Source organism: Podarcis muralis, chromosome 4, assembly GCF_964188315.1.
Source record: "Podarcis muralis chromosome 4, rPodMur119.hap1.1, whole genome shotgun sequence".
NCBI classification, from domain to species: Eukaryota; Metazoa; Chordata; class Lepidosauria; order Squamata; family Lacertidae; genus Podarcis; species Podarcis muralis.
Genome location: NC_135658.1, coordinates 24,607,138 through 24,634,961, shown reverse-complemented (window position 1 = coordinate 24,634,961; position 27,824 = coordinate 24,607,138). Strand labels below are relative to the sequence as shown.

The 27,824-nt window shown below is 40.6% G+C and overlaps 1 protein-coding gene across 11 annotated transcripts in view; it reads right to left on the bottom strand.

Annotated features, from left to right (window-relative positions):
* Positions 1–429: 429 nt before the first annotated feature.
* Positions 430–27,824, bottom strand: part of ZMYM2 (zinc finger MYM-type containing 2) — a 60,168-nt gene continuing 32,773 nt past the window's right edge. For 5 of the 11 annotated variants that reach the window (XM_028726276.2, XM_028726275.2, XM_028726281.2 and 2 more), the window contains 18 exons: positions 26,456–26,606; positions 25,371–25,486; positions 17,267–17,383; positions 15,652–15,802; positions 13,694–13,866; positions 12,422–12,587; positions 11,793–11,827; positions 10,836–10,965; positions 10,581–10,696; positions 9,140–9,317; positions 7,979–8,104; positions 6,180–6,274; positions 5,119–5,287; positions 4,559–4,710; positions 3,681–3,795; positions 3,130–3,381; positions 2,058–2,181; positions 430–1,323 (listed from right to left, as the gene is read on the bottom strand). In XM_028726276.2, coding sequence (XP_028582109.2) covers positions 1,131–1,323; positions 2,058–2,181; positions 3,130–3,381; positions 3,681–3,795; positions 4,559–4,710; positions 5,119–5,287; positions 6,180–6,274; positions 7,979–8,104; positions 9,140–9,317; positions 10,581–10,696; positions 10,836–10,965; positions 11,793–11,827; positions 12,422–12,587; positions 13,694–13,866; positions 15,652–15,802; positions 17,267–17,383; positions 25,371–25,486; positions 26,456–26,606 — 2,559 coding nt within the window. In that variant the 3' untranslated portion in view covers positions 430–1,130. Of the gene's footprint in view, positions 1,324–2,057; positions 2,182–3,129; positions 3,382–3,680; positions 3,796–4,558; positions 4,711–5,118; positions 5,288–6,179; positions 6,275–7,978; positions 8,105–9,139; positions 9,318–10,580; positions 10,697–10,835; positions 10,966–11,792; positions 11,828–12,421; positions 12,588–13,693; positions 13,867–15,651; positions 15,803–17,266; positions 17,384–25,370; positions 25,487–26,455; positions 26,607–27,824 lie in introns of those variants that run through there. The other 6 variants (XM_028726279.2, XM_077927071.1, XM_028726280.2 and 3 more) reach the window with 5 other exon arrangements.

Sequence of the window (27,824 nt, the reverse complement as noted above, 5' to 3'; positions counted from 1 at the left end):
GCATGGGTTATCCCCGCCTACCTCTCCACTGGCAGGAGGTCAAACTTTCGAGAGCGTAAACCCTGCTTTCTCTCTTTTGGTGCGTCTGGAGCTGCCAGCAAGAGCAACCTGCAAAGGAGCTGGCAGGAAGCTGAACTGGCGAAGAACTGCCCTGTACCCTCTCAGAAATTTGACTTCCTGCCAGTGGACATGGGCAGTGACAACCCACACAGGATCCCCTTCCTCCACTACAGGAGAATCACTGGGTTACCCTGGCAAATTTGTTTTAAAAATAAAATGCAGCCAGGTTAGGAAAGAATGAACAGGAAAGTTGTTGAACTGCGTATATTCCCCAACGGCAAGGTATGTCTAAATGGCCTTTATGTTTTCACCTTGTGCTCTTATGCAACACATGTACTGTAATTGTAAGGGCAAATTCAGAGTCGAAGATAAGGAAAGGATACTAAGATCTTTTTAATAAGGGCAACCAAAAGAAAAGAAAAAGTTGTTTCACCAGGATAGATTCACATTACAGTACATCAACATCGACAGCATTCTCTTTCGTCTATTTTTGGTACATAAGATGGAACCTCTCTACATAAGCTCGTAAGGCTTCAGTAACTAAGAGTAAAAAACCTATTAGTTTACAATTTCTTTAAAAAATTCTGAAAGACACAGCAAGTTCTAAACTTTAGTAGTGCTACCCATACACAACTACCTGATTTCAGAACCCAGTAAGAGCCCAAACGTCTTTTTCAAGGAAGCTCTGCAGCAGTGAAGTTGTGCAATATGGATGTTGCTTACTATGACTAAAAAAGAATAAAAGAGAGAAAGAAATACACATGGCACATTCTCATTCATGTTTTGCAATGTAAAAAGTTACAAACATACCTAACCAAATAAATAATAATTAAAAAAAAAAGATGAAAGTGTTTGTTAAGTTTCCTAAAACCACTATGGAGAATAATGGCCACATTCGCTCACAGATTATTTACATGGTAATACCCAGCTGAGGGTACACTGCTACAAAACGTGTTAAACAAAGAGTAAACTTGAAATGTTTTACTTTTTTTCCATAATAAAAGTCTAGCAGCTTGACTAGCTAATGCTGTTGTGTTTTCCTTTTCCCCCACAGAGAGTTTGGAAAGTGTTTAATCTATGTCTTCATCCAGTTCGTAATTGTCTTTATCATAAATATCTTTTACTAAAAGAACCCGTACGAGCATGTTTTCCAAAGTATTGCGATCCACTGAGGTGGAGGTGTACCAGACCGTGCTGTCTGAGGGAACCGGGTAGGCTGGCTGCAAATAGAACACGTCCATTCTCTGACTGAGATTGGGCGGGCTGAAAGGTGAGAAGAGGACAAGCTTAAAACAACAACAACAACAACAACAACAACAACAACAACAACGCAGCCTATCCACATAGACATCCATTCATATGCTGTCAGGGTACAACTACGGTTTCCCACACACTTCTGTTACAGCAGAAGAGCACCTAGTTAAGTAGTGACTTCATGTAACATGCAAAAGCTAGTACCTTAACACAAGTCACACTATGGAAAAGTCCATAAAATCAGTATTTATCATCCCCAAAACTGCTGAGAAACAAGCAACTGAGGTTTATTACTGCAAACAGCCCAAGGATGATCATATTCAGACTTTTCTACTGTTGTATTGTCCCGTCTTCCTTTAATGATCTGAATCTTATCATGAATGTTTAGATACATGCCTAGTGCTCCCCCTATTGGCTTTTCAGCAGAAGCAAGGCAGACATGGGTACAAATAAAACTATTTTGGTGTAGCCCTCCAACTCAAAATAAGCAGAGGGAAAAGACCTGGAAAAAAGAGGGGGTCTTGTGAGACAACCCAAATGGAAACAGTCCAAACATTCATGCAGATGAGAGGCCACTGCCGTTACAGATCATATTCTTTTTAAAGAAATAAGGAAGAATTATGTTTGCATTATGTTGTATCTTTCTTATGAGAAAGCATAATTATCTCTGTTAAAAGAGAGAACAGAAGCAATAAGAAACATTTACATATACACAGGCTTTACCGCTACTGTTATTTCAATACCTCTTAGATAAGTAGCATTCAAACATTTTCACAGGGCATCTAGAGGGATCCGCTGTGTTTTCAGTTTGTTCAAATACCGGCTCATCATCTTCATGCTTCCTTTTTCCAGTAGTAATTTTATCTTCTAGAACAGAAGGGGGGGGGGGGAGAGACAAAAGAATAACAGAATGGAATGAATGGAGTGCAAGCCCAAAGGCTACAGTCCTGGATAGTGGAACCTTTCCATCTAAACCTAACAGCCCTGCCCCACAAATGGCTGTGTGATTTGGAAGGTGGAAGTATGTGGAGAGTGAGAAGGTTAGGGTTAAGCATTCCCTCCCCTGCTGCCACCCCACACATTACCCCCCCCCCCACAATAAATCGGTAACTCTAACTTTGTCTTGAAGGGGTGAAGCTGCAGACAGAAGGCCAGAGGATGGATCCCAAAGCAGTGTGGGCTGGTGGTACCCCACCCCTGCCACAAGGAATCATAGCTACATCTCCTCAGCTGGTAAGTAGTGACTGCACAGCCCTCAGTTTACAGCAGCTCTTTCTCAATTCTATCCAAAGAATGGGGAAGAGCGAGATGTTCTATGTGATACATGATGGAGTAGAACATAAAAGAGAAAACACAATGCAATGAACCTGCCTTGAATAAAATCCATAACCTCTGTCCTTTAAGTGTGGCTGTAGTTTCTTTGCCACAGCTTTGTGGGAGTGCCACATGGTTTGGCTTCAAGCACATGGTTTGGCTTCAAGGAGGCACCACTGAGAAAGACACCTGGTCAGAAACTCTGGAGGCGCAGTGCTAACCAGTGGAGACAATACAGAGCTGAGTGTGCAATCTGCCCTCTTTCCAGAGGCAGACCTCTCCCCTTTAGCTAGAGGTCAGCCACTGCCTCAGGTCTGTCTGAGAGAGATGGCGCTGTTGCTGTTGATTTCTTACCCACCCTCCACCACAGGGTCCCAGGGCAGGTTGCGGAAATTTAGAAGCCTGTAGAAATTTATAGAGCCAAGTAATTAGCCCAGTGGCCCTTTCGATTGGGCCAAATATGGATGCTGCCACCATATTCACTTCAGAATGTTATGGTACCTTCGTTATCCGTTCCACATAAGGAGGAAACCTGGTATCTCAGACAAGCTTTGCTATCCATGGTTACAGGATTTTTCTTCCAGTGCCTATAAACGGTGCCAAAGGAAAGTCTTAAGTGCTGCTCCACTGTTTTCAGGCCAAAATACTTGGTGTTGAAGTAGAACAGTGTATTGAGAAGAGCAACTGGAGAGTGGGATCCTAACTGCTTTATCCTCCACAGATAGTCTTCTTCAACCCGAGAAAAAATTGAACCTGGTAAGAGAAAGGCGGGGGGAGGAGATGAGTATTCTGTAAATGAACCTATGGAATTTAACAAAAGAAAAATGTGCTAAACTGAATTATCAGTTATATCTCTCAGAAATATCTGCTACAAATTAAAAATCCACAGTCCCACCTCTTCAGTCTAACCAATCAATTGAAGTTTACATATATCTACGATTGACAATCAGCTTCATGGAACTTAAAACACGGCGTTTTAATTGCACTGAACTTGCTTAAGGAGCATGAATTCAGAAACAAAAGAGGATAATGACCAAGACAAGAACAGTTACCGTCTGGAAGTATGCTTGGTTGCCAGCATCTGAGTATTTTATTTATTTCCTGCTCAAATGTTTGATAGTCTGGATCCAAGAAGATATTATCCTTTCTATTGCTTCCGTTCAAATACTACAGGAAAAGCAAAATATTTAGTAGACCAAGACAAAAAACCAGAAGCAAAAACTATTCCTTTTATATACATATGAAAGCAGGCCACTTATTCATTTTAAGTTTTACAAACCACTCTCCCTCCAAAAATGAATTCCAGGGTAGTACACAAAGTAATTTAAAATTACAGAAAATGATATGGTTAAAAGTGTTTGAAGGTTTGAATATTTTTATATATTTTAAGCTGCTGTATTTTATGCTTCTTGCTTATGATAGCATCTCAGTTTAACACATTTGTCTCAGTTTAGTAATTAACAGGCTTGTCAAATATTGGGTTGGATTAAAAGCTTCCATTCCCTTCCATTCACAGAGGTTCTTCCAGGAATGCAAAGGCCTTTGAACTAAGAGAGGAGATAATTATCCTCTGGACTTCTGTTACTGGGTGCTAGGAGCATGCTTTCTGTGACTAGAATTGCACTCATGGAAGCTTTGGATACAATAACCAATTTATTCTACAGACCAAGACACCTAGTAGCATTAGTTACAAAAAACATATTTAATCGTGGGGGGCGTGGAGAGAGACCCAGAAGGGGAAGGGAACGGTTTTGGGTTGAAAGAAAGCAAAAAGTATTTGTTTTCCACTTCAGCCAGTTCCACTTTGGCCACGTTTACTTTTAGAAAGTATTTCAACAGGTAATTCCTTATTTTGCCACTGCCAGTCTTTCATTCAAGTTTATCATGATATCTCTCCCATACAGATTACACTGTTGTTAAAATGACTCACTTCCTGAATCCCAAGACACAAATAATAGATGCTGTCAGGTGCATAGTTTTCCCCATTTGGTCTTCGGATCTCATTAACAAAGTGTGCCAACCCAAAGTTCAGCTCAGCAGACGTATGTGACACGATATCTTCTTTCAATTTCACTGTTTTAGCTGTAGCGCAAAGTATTGAGAATCATGTAATGCAAACTCCATGTCATAAAACAAAGCATCTAGCAGAATTCAGGAAACAGATAAAATGCATACAAAAGCAAATGCAAACACTATCGAAGAAGCCCATCTCAGACGAGAGAATTTTTTCACTAAAACTGGAAATTTCCATTAACACTTTTATAACGCTTAACTATTTGGTACTCGTAATTATTATTTGTAATATCTTGCTATGACCCTGTTTCACAGATCAGGCACTCAAGCTGAGAGCAACTTGCCCAAAGCCACCCCAACAAAACATGGTAAAGCAGAATTCGAACCCCGATCTAATCTCAACCCACTGCCTAAGCTCAACCCACTGCCTGCCTGCCTGCCAGACCTGAGACTTATAGCTAAGTAGGAAATACTTACTTGAATTCAGCTCATCTAATACTGGCAGATCTTCATCTAGATTCCTAGTTTTTACCCAGTGTTTCCACGCATTTACACCATACGCATACTTGAAGGGGAAACTGCACTCTGAATTCTCAGAGCTATCATCCTGAGAGTGGTACTCTGACACTGCTTTTCTCTTCGCTCCCTGCCATTAAAACAGATCTGTAAACATTACTGCTTATAAACATTGAATTTACACCACTTCTGCACTCTACTACGGGCAAATGAAAGCCAAGAAAGTCATAAATACCAGTCACCAAAGTCTTTTTTTAAAAAAACAAAACAAAAACACCCAATACTTGCACTTTACTGAGCTCAAATGAGCATAATGGTTCCCTATAATATAATCCCTTTCAATAACTGTTCTGCACTAAGATCCAAAGTTGGTTTTAATTATGCAATAAATAATAATAATGATGATGATGATGCAATTATTGTTTAATTAGAGCCACCAGTGTAAAGGCACTTTACAGCATTGTTTTCAGAGGCAACAAGCTTGAGAAAGGTAAACTACATTCTGGCGTTGGGAATAATTTTATTCAACATTATGTCTAAAAGGCAGTCTTAAAATTTTAGATTGTTAAATAATTGTTACCAGCCCTTTAGAAAGGTAGGTAAGACATGTGTGACTCTGAGAAATCCAAACATTTGTGTTACCTTAAGAATTACTCTCAGGGGTGTTGTTGCTTGAGGAGGAAAATCTAAATGGAGATCTTCCCTGATTTAATTTGACGCATGGTCCATTTAGAAAGGCATTATCTTAAGGAAGCTCCATTGTATCAAAGGAAGTGGCATAAAAAGACTATCGTGCTGTTTACACAGCTCCCTTTCATTTCAGTAGGTTTAGTTCAAGAGACCTTCTCAGTGCCCCCCCCCCAAAAAAAAACGACTGTCACCTAATGAAATGCTTCACCTTCATTCATGGTAGGGCTATTTCAGGCTCCTATTATACAAAAGGTCACAGCCATATCTTCCATTTCCCATGCAACGCATTATTAGTTTGGAATACATTTCAGTCACAAAAACTATATGTGTACCTTCTTCTTAGTTCGAGGTCTTGGCTGTTCCTCGTATTCCTCTCCAAAGACAGGTGGCAGCAAAAATTCACTTTCTGTGTCTAGTTCCTCTGTTGCTGTACATATATTGGAAGGGTATTAATGCAGTTAAATGTCATGTAACCTCAAACTGTTGTATCAGGTGCATATAACTGACAGAAGCCTTAATTATTGTACAACGTGTTTTACACATTATTCATCAGTGCTGGTCCCTATTCTAGAAAAACCTGCAGAAGACAGTATTCTGAGAAGCACTGGTAGCGTAACATTTACTGCTTTCTGCAAAAGTGGTTGCTTCAGTAGTGCTTGAGTAAGACAACAATTCATCACTTCATTTCTACTCCCTTTGTTTTTTGGTATGAGAGAGAGAGCGCAGTGCAGTTGGGGTGCAGGAAATGGGGTCTAGCATTGGTTTGCTAGTATAATGAGACCTTCCAAGGTGAGAGCATGTGAGTTGACAGGGTCTCAGTCTCAGTCAGTTTTATTGCGCATAGCCAAAGGCTGCCGCAATGTACACAGAATTATTTGACAATTAAAAGTAAATATACTGAATTGGTAAAAAAAGGCTTAAAACATTTATATTATTAAAACATTACATACTCTAAACAAAGCTATAAAAGTACCCCAATGTACAAATAAAAGCATTAAACAATAAAATTCATAAGCTAAAATCATCACATGGTCACTAATGTTAAAAACAATATCAATTAATACAGTGTGCAATTTATACTCAGAGTTTGGTGACAAAGATAGAGCATAGCCTGAGGTAGATAGATAGGATCAAATAAATTCATCTCCTTTACAGTTAATGGCTACCTTGGCTATATAGTTTGCTCTAATTTTCCTGGCAGCAGTTGCAAAAAGTGCTACCCGCCAGGTCACATACTTATCTGTGTCTGCAAGGAGATATAACATCATATCGAGGGGGTTCTGGCCAGGGGACCCTGTCATTATAGGTACCAAAAATCTTTTTCTTGCATCATTATATAACGGACAGTGCAAGATATAATGCATAAGGTCCTCTACTTCAGAACATCCCCTAATGCAAACACGTTCGTTTTTTGGTATGCCTCTATGTCTCCCATCTCTATAAGCAGTTGACAGGGATATCTACTCCATCCTCATGTAGATATAAAATTCTGGAACCAAGTTTGATGGCCAATAGGTTCAAGACAAACAAAATGTATCTTCCTGCAGTGCAGTGCAGAACTCATGTGGTGACTGTTACCACAGAGTATGGCTTTTATATCAATTAGAGCAGGGGTGGCCAACTCCCAAGAGACTGCGATCTACTTACAGAATTACCAAAACCTCCCAGGATCAGTAGATCGTGATCAACCTGTTGGACATCCCTGAATTAGAGGATAGCAATGGCTTATAGCCAGAACAGTAAGAAAAGAGTAACAGTTGCACCCATTTTCAAGGGAAGGGTGTCTCTGAATTCCAGATTAAGGGACAAAAACAGTTGGCGCCTTTCATCATGTCTTGCTTGAGAACTTCCAAAGGACACTAGATGACCAGAACGTCCAAGAATTCTGAACCAGATAGACAATGGCCTGATCTAGGCATTCACGTGCACTCATGCTCTCTTTTAAAAGGATAAAATTACCAACATATTTGTAGATTGCTCTAAGCCATTGTAAAGGCTTTGAGTCAGAAACTGTTAACACATTAATAAAACCAAGACATCCATGCGGGGAGGAAGGGATGAAAACAAGTGTTAAAGAAGTTGGCCCCATGTTGGCATCAATACTATCCATTTTAAAACTGAGTGTACAAACCTCTAGGAAAATCAACCTCAATGTCAAGGTCTGGCTCATATGGAATATCAGGCAAGCTTTCCTGGGTTTCTGTTTTACAGTCGGGCAATTCTGTCTCAGTAATTACACCTGTCTCAGTTATTACACCTGCAATTAAAGAAAGGCAATGTAACTAATGTGTGAACATGAACAATGGGTCTACTCTAAGTAAAATGTAGTCAAATACCACCCAGTATATTGGTTTTATTTTATTTAACAGGATTTATTATCCAAAAACAATATAAATGATTAATTGAAAATACCAATCAAACCAAACTTTAAACCCTGTCCTAGGGCCTAAGACTAAAAACGTAGCTCCAGAATATAGCATTCATCAGGAAAAAGTATTGTGTCTGGGAAAAGGAACACACAACAATCACTCTTTGCTCACACAGTCCGCTGAGGAAAGAGAGGGAGGCTGTCATCTCAAGAAAGTCCTTTATATATATCAAGAGGGTGATGAAGAAAGCAGCAGGGCCAGTGCAAGTCAGCTGTCACTCAAATCCTAGTGCATGTGCACTCTCCTGCAGTCAATAGTAGTCAGGAGGGCAGAGCAGGGCAGGGCCACTTTGCTGACATCCTGTCACCACTGCTGCTATAGCTTACTTAGAGGGGCAAGCAGTGAGGTTGACACAATGCAAATGCACCGGCAGGAGCACTGGATTAGTTCTGCTGGTGCACTGACACTGCACTGAGCTTGCTACCACCTCCACGCTTCCTCTCTCGGTAAGCCACAGCAATGGTGGTGAGGGGACGTCAGATAAGCACTCCAAATCCTGCCTCTAGTGCAATGCATCCTCTTTTCCAGAAGGGAACCCATCCCTCTTGAAATAGTCCCATGTCACCAAGGAAGGGAGACCACCCAAAGTCTAGGTATAGTTGTGCTATGGATGTCCACCTTCCATGGCCCTTTGCATAATACCATTTTATTCCCATCCAGATCACCACAATTGATATAGCCAGCCATATTGGCCAAAAAACCCCAAATGGAAAGGAGGACAGGGAACAGAACTGTCTACACCATCGTGGCTTGCTTTTTTACCCCTCTGAACTTGAAGTGGGAGTGGGTTCACCACATAAGCACTGAGGACAGATTCAAATTTGCCAAACCAATAATAAAAAACCCCTGTTACCAAGACATACTTTTGAGCTCTCGAGGTTCCACTTTCTCCTCTTTTTCAGGCATCTCTTCTGCTACAGCCAGTGACTCCTCCTCAGCCTTCACAGGACTGGAATTTGTTTTGTTATTTAGTTCTTCTATTGCTTCAAGTATCTTCTCGCTGCTCTCCAGTGTGGTGGGCAGAAAAACCGGAACTGGTACCTAGTATAGGAAAGATTAAATCATTAGTGACGAAAGTACCACTAACGCCAAGAAAGCAGAACTGGAGTAAGTCCTCACAGCCATTTTTCCGAAGGAGAAACAACCAGTGGCATATAAATGTAGGGACAAACAGAAAAGGAGAAATTAACTCACTTAGTGCATATGTACCCAGGGGACTATAAGCAGAAGGCCACGAAAACAGGCTGAATAATATATGTAAAGGCACAGCATTAAAAATAAAAAAGCCCCAAGGCGTAATTCTGTCTCCCACTTCACTTACAGTGGGTGGGCTCTTTAATCCCACATACTTCCATGAGCACAAGGGGGTGGGGGAGGATGTGATTTTGTAAATTCCCCCTTTCTTCTGCAGCCTCCCATGCTATTCCAGCCAAAAGCTCTGCAGAAGATGCGGGGGCGGGGGGGGGGGGGCACAGTGCAAATGCACCGGTGGTAACACTGGATTAGCTCTGCTGGTGAAATGTTACCTCCCCACTCACAGAGGTCTCCACTGGACACAACTGGATACAGCCCTACGTTCTCCGGAATCTCAACCACTCCTATAAAAATAGGTTATTTCTGGTATCCCCATTTAGAGGGATAACACAAGAATACATTTCACTATATCAATGTTAGGGTGGTGGAAAAGATATGAATGCTCTGCATTAATTGGTTTATCTCCATAAACAGGTTAGGTAAAGGTAAAGGGACCCCTGACCATTAGGTCCAGTCGTGGCCAACTCTGGGGTTGCGGCGCTCATCTTGCTTTATTGGCCGAGGGAGCCGGCGTACAGCTTCCGGGTCATGTGGCCAACATAACTAAGCCACTTCTGGCGAACCAGAGCAGCACACGGAAACACCATTTACCTTCCCGCCGGAGTGGTACCTATTTATCTACTTGCACTTTGATGTGCTTAGGGCTTCCTTACTACTTTCCTACCCTTGTATGCCTCACTTATCTCCATGTCTGACCAGGCTGCTGGTTTATGGGCATGCAATAAGAGGGGCGCAGCTTTCTGTAGAAAGGCGTGGTACAATTTATTGAAATGATAAATGCATTTTGGCAAGAGAACAGATGCCAGGGGAGATAAGCATATTTAAGAGAGTGATCTGTTGAAGCCTAGCAGCTGCATATGACATCTCTTAAGAGGCACAATCAACTCTTTTTAAGAGCTGATTTCCAGTAAGAAAATTTAGGATTACTAAACTATATTCAAGGCATGCAAAATACTACAAATTTTAGAACAAGGCTGAAATCTGGCTTACTGGAACAGGAACCGTTGTAGGAACTGGAACATTTTGACTACACATGTGCATAGGAACAGGTACATACACAGGAACTGGAACAGGTACGGGGATGTATTCTTTTTCCCAGCCATCATCTGAAACAAAAGACAATACGCTGTAATAGACTACCACAAGAAGGGTAGCATACAATCATGAGATTATAATTGTATTCCTCACAAACAATGTTGCAAAAGAAGGCGACTGGACAGCCGGTGCTTTGACTCAACAGTTTACCTGTCTGACAAGATTTCGTTTGCATGTGAGGTTTACAGTATGTTGCTTTAGTCATTGTCAGAGGTTTGCAAAGAACTGCTTTGTTCTTCATTTCTTTATTTGGTGTTGGGGAAGGAGGTGGTGCCGATCCCTGTGAATAAGGACATCAGTCAATATTAGCACCCCCAAAACAAAAGAAAGACCCCTAACAAGGGCAGGGCAATAGCCCACCCAGCTGACACTGAAGTTTCTTTAATACAGGATAAAGCTATAAATGGCTGCTTCTGAGAGCTCAAAATGGATTTTCTATAGTGATGTAAGAGATGTAACAAGTTTAGTGGGAGGTACCACAAAGTCCAAGCCCTGAAGGTTCTTTCCTTTTAGAATAAAGCCTGCATTCTAGTGGACGTGGAGGAGATTATTCAGGGTTCTAGACAACTGGCAACAAGTAGGGAGGACACCCTAAACTCTTTTACATCAGTAACTCTCAATCTGTGGTATCCAGCACAGGGCCTGAGGAGTTCCACTCATGCAGTGAGACTACTCTTTCCTCCCTTCTTCCCAAGCACCCCCAAAAACTGCTCAAAGGTCCTCTCCTCCAATCTTCTGGAGCAGATTTTGAGGGTGCCTGAGGGGCTTCAGGGGAGAGGAAAAGGAAGTTCCGTTCTGCAAGCAGAACAACATTGTTGGATACAACCAAGCACGCATTAAATTGCTGCTGAGTTTGCAGGATCATCACAAGTTTCCTATATAATCATTCACCCGCAGCAGCTTGGCCCACCCAAGACACTTCTCAGAAGAGTCATGCCATAGAAGTTGTGCTACAGAAAACAGACCTCGATTCTCTGAACTGGCAGATAGCCAATATAAGCCTATCAGGAGTTTTATTGTGAGCCAAAATACCAAAACAAATCCCCACCTATATTTTGTGGAATACAAGTACAATGAACCCAGCTATACAAGCTGCAATTTACTTACTGTGGTTTTTGTTCGGGGGGTTTGACAGCCCTGATCTATGAATGAGAAAAGAGAAAATTAATATAGTGCCATTTTTCTAATGCAGTTGTTATAAAAGGTAATACCAATGTTTTCAACCTCGTTGCACTACTACAGTAATAATGTATACCAGCCATGATGAACATTGTTCTGCCTTTATGGTTGGAGGCAATGTGTGTCTGAATGCCAGCTGCTGGACTCACACGCAGGAAAGAGCTGTTGCACTGAGGCTTCCCATGGTAAGCCACAATAAGAACAGGATGCTGGACAAGGTGGCCCACTGGACTGATCCAGCAGGCTTTTCTTATGCCCTTAACATTGTTCAGCTAATTACCGATTATCAAGTAGCAGGGGATCCTCCTAAGAATGGGGAAACTGTGAGTCTGCTTTCATTTTTTGGAAAGACCGTCCATTTTTGTCCACTGATCATGCAGGCTGACATGCTGAGCTCTAGGGTGATCCCTGCTCATCTGTGTGCACTAAGTTATTGTATAGACGGCTCCAGTGCTTTATCTTAAAAGAGCTCTTTTGGAAGCTCATATTGCTTGACTTTCCTGAAAGTGCATCATCTCTTTTTTATTCTGTGTTGTTAGTTACGGGAAGTCTCATACCATACTGTAAGTTTTCTGGTCCTTTCTGTGTTGCCATATCAGGTTCATTTTGTTGACAGTAGAAACGTAGAAGACAGTGCTGATCGCAGAAATGCTTCATCTCTCCTCTCCACTGGACTTTCTCCCTAAGAGTTCCTTGAGTTTTGCAACAGTCACACCTTGCGGCCTTAAAAACAATTTCAATGTTGTTAACTAGAGAAAGAATTACTACCATACATGTGATATAAATACTATTCTAAAAGGTGTTTAGACTGGGCAGCTGAAAAGGGAAAATAAGTAACAGTAATTCCTTTGAAAAGGGACGCGGGTGGCGCTGTGGGTAAAAGCCTCAGTGCCTAGGACTTGCCGATCGAAAGGTCGGCGGTTCAAATCCCCGCGGCAGGGTGCGCTCCTGTTGTTCGGTCCCAGCGCCTGCCAACCTAGCAGTTCGAAAGCACCCTCGGGTGCAAGTAGATAAATAGGGACCGCTTACCAGCGGGAAGGTAAACGGCGTTTCCGTGTGCGGCTCTGGCTCACCAGATGCAGCTTGTCACGCTGGCCACGTGACCCGGAAGTGTCTCTGGACAGCGCTGGCCCCCGGCCTATAGAGTGAGATGAGCGCACAACCCTAGAGTCTGTCAAGACTGGCCCATACGGGCAGGGGTTCCTTTACCTTTACCTTTAATTCCTTTGAAATATTTTTAAGCAACACAGTTCTACTGTTAAATTCCTTCCCAGGGAGGCTTACCTGGAGCCTTCATTACATATCTTTAGGAACCAGGCAAAAACATTCCTCTTCTCCCAGGCTATAGGCTAATTAAACAATTGATGGCTTTTTAAACTGTGTGTGTGTGTGTGTGTGTATGGAGGGGGGAAAGCTATTTTGTTTGTTTGTTAATAAGGTATGTATTTTTGTTTTTATATTGTAAATGACCCTGTGATCTTTGGATGAAGGGTGATATAGAAATATTATTATTATTATTATTATTATTATTATTATTATTATTATTATTATTATTATTACTACTACTACTACTACTACTACTACAACAACAACAATAATAATAAAAAGGACCAGGCAAAAGCAAAGTGCCTGGGAGCATTTCTCTGGGAGTCTGCATGTTGGCACACCTTTAGGAAGCCGTAGTTTGGCTTTCTGTATCATGCAAACCATGTTATAGCATGTTATATAGCTGCACTTCTTTATTTATATGCAGCATTTGGATCAACAATATTTTGGATAGCTTATCTCTCAATCTTCATTTCTTTTCAAGCTTTTGAATACTGCATTACCTTATAGTACCAGTCTTGAAATTTTCTACAGCACTCTTCACTGCAGAAATCTCTTACTACTCCATCAAGTTCCTTAGTTGCTCCTTTTTTACAGAGCTGAGAGCAATAATTGCAAGTGACGCATCGTAATCCTAACCGCCTTGCAAAATCTTGTTTGTACAGCAGCTTGCAACCTGGAAAAAGAAAAATGACACAGACAGTTGATGAAAGCTACATGATATGGGCCTCTGCCGTGGGTGTCCATGTGCACTGTATTTAAACCTATCTTTAGTTGTTGCTTGGATTATTTTTAAATCTATTTTTCATTATTCTCTTTCTTTGTATGATTCTGTATAGTTTGAGATGTGAAAGGGGATTGAAAAATGAATAATAATACAAGATAAAATATACTGATCAAATACTAATAAACACTGAAAAGCTTTTGCTCAATAAGACTTTTTTTACATTAAACGTATCTAAACATATCTATATAAGATTCTCTTCCAGCAGAATACTTCCTTATGAAACAAAATTTAGCCATGCCCCTGGCTGAAGTGGATTTGTATAAACAGGTGTTTTATCACAGAAAAAAAAAATTGCCTGGCTCATTATTTCATATTCTAGATGTCCATCTACTTTCAACTGAGGTTGAAGTATATAACTTTTTATTTTATTTTTCTGCGGTTCACTGCTCCATCTAGTGGAGATGTCGTGAACAAATCCACACATTAGAATTGCATCCCTGGTTTTATTTTGCATAGGTTATAGGTTTAAATAAAGGTGCTTCCTAGCAATATATGACAATCCAATAGCATAGAGATTCAAGGGTTTTAGACTGTTTTATATACCATCTCAGCAAAATTCCCAAATAGTGGTTGGTCTGAATGGTCCAAAAAGGAGAACACACTCTGAAACCTCAAAATCCACTTACTTTTTAAAGGCCACCTTGATCTTGCTGTCGCCCCCCCCCCCCCAAAAAAACCAAAACAAAACAAAGAAAGGCCAGCTTTTTTGCACTGTGTGGCAAAAGATGCACAAACCCCCAGGGCCATCCCAAGATATTTGCTGCCTGAGGCTAAAGTTAGAATGGTGCTCCTACCATACCATGTACAGAAGCTGACTGGACTAGCAATTAATCCTATTGAGGTGAAGGACAGTTCATGTAGCATAAACAGTTTTGTCCTCCAACAGCAGGCGACAACCAAGAGACCAGAAGGAATATCCTGCCACTGTCCCTTAAACATTTGCCACCTGAGTTGGCCATCTCACTCTGCCTAATGGCAAGCCCTGTCTTGTCCTCTGTTCTTTTCCCAATTTCCCAGATAATGCTAGAAGGTGGGGAACGAATGTGGAAAAACATAGGCTCAGGTTTCCTGTATCAGAAGCTGTTTCTACAGTAGAGAGAGAGTGTGTGTGTGGACATGCAGTGGACAAGAGTTAAGGCATTTTTGTAGCATGTGATGCAATTTGCTGGTCTATATTAGATTTTGCAATGTACCAAACGTGCAAAATCTAAACCAAAAAAAATATTCAATTGATTCAAGCAGTAGTACACTGGGAGTGGAACCTAACACTGCACAAATGGACTCATGCTCACACAAGGAGCTCCCCCCTTCTCTTGTCCTCCTTGCAACGCCCCCAAATCTGTCCCTAAGCACCCTCCACAGCGTTATTTTGAGGGCAAACAAAAGGCTGTAGGGGGAAAGACAAGAAGGCAAAACCTTGGAAGTCCATTTGGCTTCCATCCGGACAGCATTGGATATTGGATGTTGATATTACTCAGCCATTAGTCTGTCTATCAGATGACAAAAACTACCTCAGATCAAATAAATGGCAGGCTACGGCCTACTGGCTCCTTCAGTTAGGCCCCAGACACATCCAAAACTGGTTCACGTGTTTTTGTAATGTTGAAATACTTAAATACTACGTTTACAAATGACAATATTGGTAGCAATATGCACCAGAGAGACACAACACACCTTCACTACAGAATGGTCTCTTGATACCAGAAAATTTCACCGTTTCATGCAGAGTCTTCTCCTCTTGACAGTATTCACAGTATGTTACTATACAATGTAGTTTCTTATAATCATCAGAACAAATTTTACTGCAGAACTGATACACTTTGTTCTAATGGAAAAAATACCACAGAAGATAAATGGGTAAGTTAGAAGACTTCAAACAAAAAAAGCAAAAAGTTACATTAGCTTAAGACATTTTATCCAAAGAAAATAAATCCTTATTCACAAGAAACTCTACCCTTCAGGAAAAAGGCTATGTGTTTGTTTTTTAAAGCAAAGGAGAATCCACTTGACTATTAGTTCTTTAAAATGTCAAATCATCCAACAATATCAACAATATGACATATTAAGGCTTTTATATTTTGACTAATAAAAGTAAGAACTGTGGTTATTTTAACCAAGGATTGGGCAATGTTGTTTGCTGGGCACAGTTGCCAGATCAGCAAAAGCCATTCTATAGGAATACAGAAGGCAGAGCGGTTTCTATGTATTTTCAAATTAATGTTCTGCAGCTAACTTGCAAAGCAGACTTTGCACACCCACAAGTTCCAGCAGCAGTAAGCGCTGCGGCTGGTTGGAAGAACTAGGGTGTCTTTGTCCATTCCACCCCATTTCCTAGGAGCAGGATAAATAGTTCTCCACACTCCTCTCAGAATACCACAAAGTATTTTATGTACAGCCATGCATGCACAAACAACATTTTCATGGGAGGAAAACCAAAGGCTGCAATGTGAGCAGGGCATTGTTTCCTACATTGGGTTTTTCTCCCATGCATCTAATAATTTAGAATACATGGGTGATTTACAACTTGTAAGAAACAGACACAGTCATACCTCAGGATACATACACTTCAAGGTAAGTATTTTAGGGTTGCGCTCCGCGGCGACCCGGAAGTAACGGAGCACGTTACTTCTGGGTTTCGCCGCTCGCGCATGCACAGATGGTCAAAATGATGTCACACACATGCGTGGAAGCGGCGAAACGTGACCCGCACAGACGCATCTTACGTTCTATTCAGGATGCGAACGGGGCTCCGGAACGGATCCCGTTCGCATCCCAAGGTACCACTGTACTAGAAAACAAGACACCTTGTTTAATCATACTGGTGCCTGAGAGAAAGAACTGGCAGTAACTGGAACTGAACCATAGATGTCTGGAATGTGTTGGTGATCAAGAATGTATTTCCTTTTCTTCTGTCCTAACAGTTTCCCCATGAACAACTCACACATAATTTGAACAATAAAATAAAATTGGGGTGGAAGGTCTGGAGCTGAAATGTCTGCAATGCTAGGTCTGCCTTCTTAGGGAGGGTTTTTCATAGCTGAGGCACCGCTATAGAAAATGCCCTTTCCTTGGTAGGTATCATAGTGTATCTCTACTAATGAGTGAATTTTGAATAAGGTCTAGAAGACCTTAAAGCATGAATAGGCTGGTAACATTCAACTAGCATTAAAGAAATATTAAACAGCGACTTGGTTGGGCTATAAAGATTTTAAATACATCAATAAAATATCAACAACATTTAATGTTCAATACAAGAGCTACATATCCCATTTTGATATAATTTACTTACTTCCCATTCCAGTACTTCAGGCTTTGAGCAGAAAGTATTTTTGCAATAATTGCATTTCAACTGAATATCACTCGGAGCCACAAACTGGCCATTGGTTGAAGACTGTACACTAAGAGTCTGAAAAATATTTTTAAAATATACAGATCAAATTCCTCCACTGTTAAGACACAGTAAAAAAGTGAGAATCATAGCATTGTAGAGCTGGAAGTGCATTACTGCATTTGTTAAAAAGAATTAGTCAGAATATGTGCTATTATGAAGAGGTTTTTCCTTGAAACGGCTTCTGCTAAATTTCACATCCTCTATATGGGATCATTCACAAAGTTTCTGAGGCTCACTTTTACTGTTTATACAGTCATCAATGGACATGACAACTCAGAGCTACATAGAGAAGCAGGTGTCAAAAGAGCCTCCAAAACAACAACAGCAAAAAGGGGCAAGAGGGATGGAGGAAACAATGATAAATATGAACACTGGGTGCTCTTTGGCTTCAGTCCAGCTGGGGAAGGTTAAACCAAAGGCTTTGCAAAGAAGGGAGAGAAAGGTGTAAGGGGAAGCACAGGCGAATGAGTGAAGCTGTGCAAGAGAGAACTTTAGGCAGCAGGTGGTGATAGACGAACAACATTCTCTAGTAGAAATAGATCAGGAGATAACAGTAGACAGATGAGGAGGGGCAGGCCCATGGAAAAAGGTGGAGAAAGAGTGTGTGACGTCTCATGATCTAACTCCCTCTCATTATGTCACTGCATTCTCAACCGTTCACTGTGCTCAGCCTACAGAACCCGTTTGGCTGCACTGCCACACGAACACAGAGATACACATTCACATTCACACACACACACACACACACACACACACACACACACACGGAGGCATTAAATCATAATCATTACTGTCAAGGCAGAGGTCTTTATGACAAGATGCCAATGAAATACTAGTCAGGTCTATGCACTTAATTATTACAATTATTTACATCCTGTCTTTTAGGACACAAATCCTTCCAAGCAAATTTACAAGAAACAAAGAAAGATTACTAAAAGCCACATTAACAATATTAAAATATAACACTTCCTGGAGCCCCCTTCACAAGGGGCACTTGGTGGCAGAAGGCCCACTGGGTTGGGGGCAACTGGAGTGGTCCTAATGAATCCTTTGCCTAGCTAACCTCTTTCTCCTATAATGCTTTCCAAAGAGCACATGGCCTTGAAGTAAAAGAAAATTCAGCTGGTGCAGAAACAGATATGAAACCTGTGGTTGAGCTAACCACAGTTAGGCAGGCCTAAGGGCCTAATTTGGCCTGTGAGGCCCTTCTTCCCCCAGCCACAGCCCCTCCACCTGATGTCTTACAGCTGAGGTGAAGGGAGAGACCAACAGCACAAGCGCACACATGCTCCCTATCAGCACAACGTCCAACAAAGAGGAGAGGAGGACCAGGAAGAGAACAGCTCACAAAAAGGGAAGGCAGGCTAATGAAAAACACAGAGTTGATTTAGAACCCTAAAGGAGCCCAACTGTCTTCAACCACAGGCAGGGAGAGTTAGCTGGAGGACAAGATGACTCCTGCCCTTGGAGAGGTAGCCTGCCTGGTCTGTAGTCAAGCTCCATGCCACATCCCTTCAAAAGCCGACAAAACAAAGGGAGAGAGAGGTTGAGCAGAACCGCCCACAAGTACAGGTAGAAGCAACAGGGAGAAACCCTTTCCACAGTAAGCATCTAGATAAGTCAAATCTTCCAGAAAAGGCTACCCCAAGGTCTTCAGACCATCCCAATTGATAAGAGCAAATAAAGACTGTATTTGATGGGTGGTGGTGATAGTGAACAGCAGAATCAAGCAGACAGTACTCCATTAGCAAAGCACACAATGTATGCCATTTGTCTCTGCAGCCTGTGTATTCCCTTGACTCAGTCTCCAGCTCCAACTCCCAATTAATTTTCATTTAGCACATCTTTTAAAAATCCAGAGTATCACTAAAGCTCAGTTCTCTCCAGAAGTAGTTCTGTTTGTGATTTAACTTTCAGGTGCCACTCAAAACATACTATTTTAATTTTATATCAACTTGGACTGTGGCTAGCGAATGGTGCGGGGTGGGGTGGGTGATATCAATGGCAGAATAAGATTTGTATTTAACTGAAGAGCAACAGGAGGCTTGAATCTTTGAACCAAACTGTAAGCCACATGGATAGGACCTTTGGGACCACAGAAGCTCTGAAGCCTTTCAGATATCACCTACACATATATACAGGTAGCTTTAGAATGCAGAGAGGTGTTAATAAAGCTGAAAAGTGGTGTGTAGCTACACAGGTTAACACAACATTTCCAGAATGTGGGGTACACAAAGCCTTTGGAAAGATAGGCTTCTCAGGATACACATCTGATTTGTCTGCAAGCCTAGTTTTATTTGTATTCATGCGATTCTGACATATCTTCTAATCTTACAGATATGGTAAACTCAACATGGTGCACATACCTGCAACACCCAGTTATCCCAAATTGTGGAACAATGGAGTCAACAGGAAGCAAGTGTGTCAGAACACCACAAAATGCAATCGGGTTCCATAGTTTACATCAGTGGTGGCCAAACTTGGTCCTCCAGCTGTTTTGGGACTATAATTCCCATCAACCCTGACCACTGGTCTTGTTAGCTTGGGATGATGGGAGTTGTAGTCCAAAAACAGCTGGAGGGTCAAGTTTGGCCATCACTGGTTTACACTATATGGGGATCATTTATATACACTCAACAGTTTTAATTCAGTGTACTGAGAATTAAAACTAATGCCAAAATGGCCTATTTTGTTTCTTGCATAACCAGCTATTTTAAGTGAATGCTGTATGTGTAGTTCTCATACTTGTGTGTAGCAGGTCTGGCTTAAGTTACTCGCTTTGGAGGTAAAACATGAGAAAACTAATTGATAGCTACTACTTCTGTGACATAATGTTGGCTAACTTGGAAAATATACATAATCCCCCCCCCCATGGGTTGCAATCCAAAAAAAGGTTGCAAACTGGGACATGCACTTCCGGGTTTGATGTGTTTGTAATACAAAACGTATGCAAACCAAGACGTATGCAAACCAAGGTACCACTGTTTTGACCTGTAAATTTTCCATCCATCCAGTGAAAATGAGGGCAGTTCACACCTGCAGATTGCCTTCCCTTTCCATCGGATAAGAAGCAGTATTATTAGCCAGCTACATCATATGAGAGCTGTCCAATTCTTCCTTCTTTGTATACCCCATGAAATGAACCGTGTTAAGACAACAACGCAAGCAGCAAAAGAGGTTGAGTAGACTAACCCACATACACAGTTAGGATCAAATGTGGGGAGGGGGAATTAAGCCACCTTGAGCCCTTAGAGGTAGACTGAAATGTAGGCTAGAATTGTTTAAAAAAAAAAAAAGTAGTAAGTAAAGCACAGCTAAAAGGTGAGTCTCGTAGGTACAGATAGCATGCAAGAAGGCCAAGACCACAAACTGGTTTGTTTCTTTTTACTGTTTTGCTCAGTTTTCAGATAAAAGATGCATCTGGTTTACATGAAAAAGGAAGCAGCCAGGGTTACAGGTACAGATAGAGACATAGGTCAAACATATTCTAGCCATTTTGAAATGAACTATCAGTGTGTACGTAGATACCGATACAGATTTGCAAATTGAGGCTGCAGCCTTGGTGACTCAGAAAAGCAAGAGTTTGCCAGATTCTAAGTATTGCAAGCAAAGGTATATTCCACTTGATGGAACTTCTTTCTGGAATATTCTAAGAACTTTCCAGGACACACGACCAGTTTATATGTTAATAGGCCAATGTCAAATCTGGAGATGAAATCAGGTGGCTCCTTACACATTTTATTATTAACTTGGACAAAGTTTTTAAAAACCAGTGAAGCTATCAAGTTTGTAAGAAATGGATACAATCTAGTCAAAGCTAAGTTGTATTAAGATCGAGTCACTCTCCTGCTAAAGATGGCTAAATCTTTCCCACCAAAATCAGCAGGGCCTTTTCCTTTTCTGAACTTGTTTTATTAAATTTCAAGTATAAAAAACATACAAATAAACCCCCACAGATAAATACAGCATATCATGTCTGAACAAACTCAATTCTCCAATAAAAATGCCCCCTCAAATAAAGCACCTTTCCACAGATCGTCACAAGAGGCTGGTACTCTTTACCCACGTACTTTTGTCATAGCGTATCTAATAAAACTGAATCAAACAGGAAAAAGATTGTCTGACTTCTTGTTATGTCTTATCACTGTAGTTTGTTGGTTAATTTTTCCATCTGAAGGCCTCATAATTATTGAAACCAATTTCCATTACGCTTGTGTTTAGCTATCTCCAAATTTTAGTTATAGTTAATCTTACTGCTGCTATCAGGTGAGTGATCAGTTTAGCGTTATGAAACGTTTTTATCCAAAAATTGCTAGAACTCTGGGCAGGATGACTACATATAGAACAGGGAACCTAATCCCTGATAATTTGATAGTTGACTGCATTTGTTTTGGCAGTCCTACTTAACAGAAGTGGGCGCATATACCAGCAGTGCAGAAGTTTTTAATGCATTTTTAAGTGCTCAAGCAGATGATGAGAGAAATCGAGCTTTACCCCGCATGTGTTCCCAATGAGTACTGCCTATTATTGCACCCAGGACACAACCCCAAAGGGCCTTTAAGGAAGTTAGAGGTTTCGTTGAGGTCTGGACCAAAATATTCAACATTTTTGACAGAAGGCCTTTATCCAAATGATCTGTGGTATAAATCAACTTTTCAAATAGTGTCATAGGTCAGGTAAAGAAACATGTAGAACCTGATGGATGTTAATCCAATTATATGGAATCTCAGACAGTTTTAGTTGTGTGAAGAAAACAGCTGAGTTCTGTCCATTTATTTAATTGCTTGCTAAGCTTTTCACTTGTCATTTTATTTAATAAAAATTTCCACTCCCAGTGAACAAACCCTTTGGTGGCATCCAGGGCTAAAATGGCTACAGGCATTGGATGATTTTGTCCAAAATTAATTACATTCAGCATTAGGCAACTGAGCGTTGTCAGGTGAATTCTTTAATAATGATGAATACAGTTAGATATGATCACAGTCCATATCTTTACCAGGATGTTTAGAACAGACATTTATTTAAAGTACAGGGTGATGTGGTTCAATGGATTCAAAATCCTTCAAATGTTTAGGAATCAACAATTTTCAAAATATCTGGTATTTGCCTGTTGCTTTATTTGTTTTAAAATAATGTTAACAATAAAGAAGCCAATTGGTCTTGGAAAGTTTTAGAGAAGACAACAGTTTAGCCATCTGGCACAGGTGGTTTAAATACATTTAGTTTTCTTAATGCCCACTTGAGGTTCTTCAACAGAGAGGAGTTGGCTTAACATTTTTCTATGATTAACTGTGGAAGAGATATTTTATCTATAATTTAAATTAATTAATGCTCCTCTGGCCATTGCCTTAAGAATTTCCTTTGGTGGCCTTTCAACAACTACTGACTTGTAGTAATCCTGAATCCATTTCCAGTGGATTATTTTCCCAGATCAAAGAAGTGAACAAAGGAGTATGATCAAAGTGTGCATCTTCCCAATATTGGAGGAGTAGACCCAAAAGGACCACATCTCTGAGATCAAGAGGCAGGCTATAAGAAAGTGTCCTATTAACTGGAAAAACAAGTGTAATCATGTTAACTGGAAAAACAAGTGTAATCATGCTTCTCTTGGTGGAAGTTGTATGCATCATATCAAAGTGTATTTTTTTCAATAATTAATATAGCAGAGTTTCAGTAGAGGGTGATGTATTTTTCCCTTTAAGTATTTTTTTTACTTCTGTCAAAATATTCATTTAGTATGAAATGAAGATCATCTCCGATGGCCATCCATTCCTGTTTAAAGGATTCTTGCTATGAAAAGGTGTCTTTTTCAAAAAGAGTATTTGCTGTTTGTCGGGGCAATACACTGAACCTGTAGTTAACCACTTCCCACAATTGTTGGCATGTACCCATTAGTACCATACAAGTAACAACCCACCACCCATAACTTCCCCTTCCCCTGAAACTCAGTGAGCTCCAAATGCAGTGGGAATCAAAGGGGAAGGGGAAAACTCCCCACTCCACGGATATAACAGTAAAGAAGTTAGCGCTGAAGTTTTATGCTGAAGTTAAAATGATTGTTTACGCAATGTCAACAGAACGGTCACATAAAATCCCAAGCTGAGCAGGATCCATCTGGGATAAGTTCTGGCCATTTCTTCTTTGGGGAAACCTTTCTGTCTCTTTGCCACTAGGTCAAAGCTCTCTTGATCTGGATCCCTGCTTTCTTCATCGGCTTCTTGTGTTCATTGCTCCAATTCAGGCTGCAATTCCAAATGCTGTAAAAGCTTTCTAGATTCCATTCTGGATTACTATTAACTTACAATGGTAACCCTAAATCTCTGCATTAAGTCATTTTTTACCAAGTATTTGGAAAAACGCACTACAACATCCCTAGGGTTCTTGCCTTTTTTTTTTTTTTTTGTTTGGAACAAAGTGAACTGTGTAGGTTTTCTATATCCCCCGGTTAAAGATTCACCTCAGAAGCAGCTGACAGATCTGTGCTATGAAAGCTTCTTGCAAACTTTGCTCTCCAGGTTCCTCGTGGATTCTCCCTGGCCCTAATATTCAGGCAGCAATCTTGATCCTCAATGTCTTCTAGCTGTAGCTTTAAGTCAATTTGTGGGGGTTTCATTACCTCAATGGCGGCTTTGTTCTTGAAGCCGTGCTTGCTGCCGCTGAGATCTCTGCTAAGTTGCTTGCCTATTTAGCAAAGTTGGAGGACTTCATCCAATTTCTGATGAGGTTAGGAGACAAGGTGCTGGACTTGCTCTGCTCAGGTTCTCCTCTATATCCACATTTTTCCTTCCTAAATCTCATTCTGGAGTAACTCTGGGAGGCAGAAATGATATGGAAAGTAGGTCCAAATATCTTTTCTGTTCCCATGCAGCCTATGTGGCATATCATATCTGGGAATCTTTTCTTTTTTCCTGCATTCATAGCTAACAATTGCATACTTAAGACTAATAATCCCAGGGCACAAAGGGTCATCAGGGTTAAGACACCATCTTGCAATGTTGATTTCGCCATCCTCTATATTTACAATTTCTATTTCATTTACAGAAAACAAAGTAGGCAAAAGGTCAGGAAAGCAACAGAGGCTCGAGGCCCATTCAACATCAAGTCTCACTGGCTTGTATCAAATCTGGATGGTGTAGACACAAGCACATTTGGTTATTTTAAGTAAAACCGGCATAACATTCAAGAATAAGCAGCAGGCCACTTGGAGGCCACTAGCAAGTAGCATAAACAATTGCTCCCTCTTCTCTTATTAAAAAACACTTACTGCTTTTAAAATGGAATGGGGATTAAGGTATTCAGAACTCTGTCGCTTAAAACTATGCAACGTGAATACACGGCAGCCTTATTACATGTACGCTGAGGCTTCAAATGTCACTCATATGGGATGAACACCCAGCAAACAGTGCATTGGAAACCAATCCAATTGTTCTGTGCAGTGTAATTCTTAATCTCTCAAAGAAGCACGATTACATAGGTTGCCAGTCGATGCCAAATTAAACATTCGGTTTTTCTTGCAGCCCAAAGGAGAACTTAAGCCCAACCCTCACTCACATTGACATAAGATATTAAAACTTACTCTCACCAACTTCTAAACATGGGATGATATAAATGCTTCCTACCAGCTCCTATTACAGTATGCAGAAATGACCCAGGAATTCCTGTGGTTATCTGAAACTACGTTTAATACACAGGGTCAAAGTTGATCTTGTGTTCAAGTAACCATGGGTTGTCCCAATGCAGGTGGTGACCTGCTTACAATCTCACTTTTCTTAGTGCAGGACATTCAAACAATTCTCACCATAACTCTGGAAATTACTGAGAAGTGCCAAAATTTGACCAGGTACATTAGAAGCCCCACTTGTTTAAACGTATATTCATAAAGAGTAGTTTTTAACAATGAGTAGGTAGCAAATTATTTAATATGAACATACTAAGAGCACCTAACAGGCATGCACAGAAAAAGACATATCCAGGGAGGAAGAGATTTAACACAACAGCTAACCTGAAATTTAGCTACACAACTCGAACTGCAAAAGGTGTACAGTATTCCATCAGGCATTGTGGCTTGATATTGAGGTAAACAGTTTCGCTTACAAAAGTGGCAAACAATCCCCATACCTAAAAGAAAAATGTAGTTTACAAATAAAATAAATGCAAATGTACAATGTTATGAATAACAAGTTGGCGTTTCTCAAAATTTGCATCAATGGCTGTGTTCATGTCATTTTATCTTGGCTTAACAAACTGAGTATTTTAGCTGGGAACGCAGCCTCTTTACTACTCAAGCAATCAATCCAGGAAATCTCTATTTTCCCACTTTACTTGAACCAGGAGACTACAGTTACCAACTTTGGAAGACACCAGGTGTTCTGAAGCTAGAAACTATAGTTTCTTGGTTCAGATGAAAACAGAATCTATGGTTAATTACAGGCTTCGTAGTTTATTCACAGTGTTGAAGGAGGAACAAATAAGCCATGTATCATCTTGTTCATATCATGACATTGTAAGATGATCAGATAATCATCTGAACCAGGCCAATGTCAAAGCTTAAATTGTTTTTAAATACAGACATAATTACAAACACTTTTTGTGTAAATCATGCCTCAGTGTATTATTTTGGTGGGGTTACAAAAAAATGTACTTGCACTTTTTCAAACAAATTCAACTGATTTTTAACTATCTCCATCTATTTTGCACGGAAGAACACAGACTGCACTTTTGCTAGCAATGTGTGTTCTTTGATCATGACTCCAACAATATACCTCTGTCATAAAATAAAAGCTTCACAATGAATTTAAGACAAAAATAGATGCAATGGAAAAATCAAGAGTACATTTTTTCATTATGAAGAAGTTGTAGCTAAATATTAAAAGTCTAAAGGCATCAAATCTTTATAGCTTTTGTATGTGACCGATAAGTATTGCTAATGTTATTTTACGTGCTAAATGTAATCTAGGCATCAACTAATTTAAAATATTTTTCCCCCAAAGGAAAATCAGATAGAAAGCATAAGTGAAACAAGAGTCTCCTACTTCGGATATATTATTTTATCATCATGGATGAAAACACGCCAACCTTTTCACTTACTTTCTGATTTTGCATGTTTTGATTTGTGTGTGTTCATGCATGCAGTTGAGCAGTATGGCTCCATATGTCCATTAGGTCCTATGCACTGTGTCATGTCAAAAAACCTGCACTGAACTCTGCAACCAGTACAAGCTGTTAATTTGCCATATTTCTAAAAAGCAAATAATGAAAAAGTAAAAATAACATTAGTTATGACTCAATCAGATGGTCTTATTACAATAGGCATACAGGAATTTTCTAGTATCCTCTCAAAAGCTCAGCTACTGTTACAGCAAGGCCAAGTCACCACACACAGGATCCCTATCCACATGTATTTTACAGAATGTACAACAGAGATAGCACCCACCCATCCCATCTATGCCAGTTCCACCTCATGAACATGCATTCAACATAATCTGCAAATTGTGTCTGCTTATGCAGAGCAATCTGCATATAGGCCTGCCCATGCTATTTTTATTCCAGAATGTTTATGGGCAAGGATGACAGGACTTGGGTTCATGTGTGCAGTCTCCCTGTGAATGCAAAGCAGATTTAGATTTTTTTAATCACCTACCTAATCTGTGTAACTTAATTTGCCCTTTTCACAACTGTCATACACTGAATTAACATCTACTATAACCACTGGCTAATTAGGTAGGAAATGATCAAAGGCAATTTAGGAGGAAATTCAGTTATAACCCGATATGAAATGACTGACTTGCATGTAAGGGAACAATGTCTACAGGGGACAAGACATGCTTTATTTTCCTACCATGGGGTAGCCAGGATGCTGCCCTGCCAGATGTTGTTGGACTAAAGCTCCCATCCCTGATCACTAATCATGCTGGTTGGGACTGTTGGGAGTTACAGCCCAGCTACAACTTGAAGGCACCATGCTGGGTACCCTGCCCCATGCTATCTAGTACTATAGAAGCAACTCACAGTAATTTCTGCCTCTGCAACAGGAGCCTCTAAAACCTGTTTTTCACTCTGAAACCACCCAAGAAGTTTTTCCCACCAAGAGAAATGACAGGGAACAATCAAACCTAAACCTTAACTTGATCAGTGGAAAATATGATCTTATTTGAGTCTTCTTTAAATACCAATCAACATGTTCTAGATACTTTCTTCTACAAAACACAGCAAAGTTTCAGACTCATTTAATCCCTGCATGAGTTTGCACTTGCTTAGGCAACCCATGAGGGGACGCGGGTGGCGCTGTGGGTAAAAGCCTCAGCGCCTAGGGCTTGCCGATCGAAAGGTCGGCGGTTTGAATCCCCGTGGCGGGGTGCGCTCCCGTTGCTCGGTCCCAGCGCCTGCCAACCTAGCAGTTCGAAAGCACCCCCGGGTGCAAGTAGATAAATAGGGACCGCTTCCTGGCGGGAAGGTA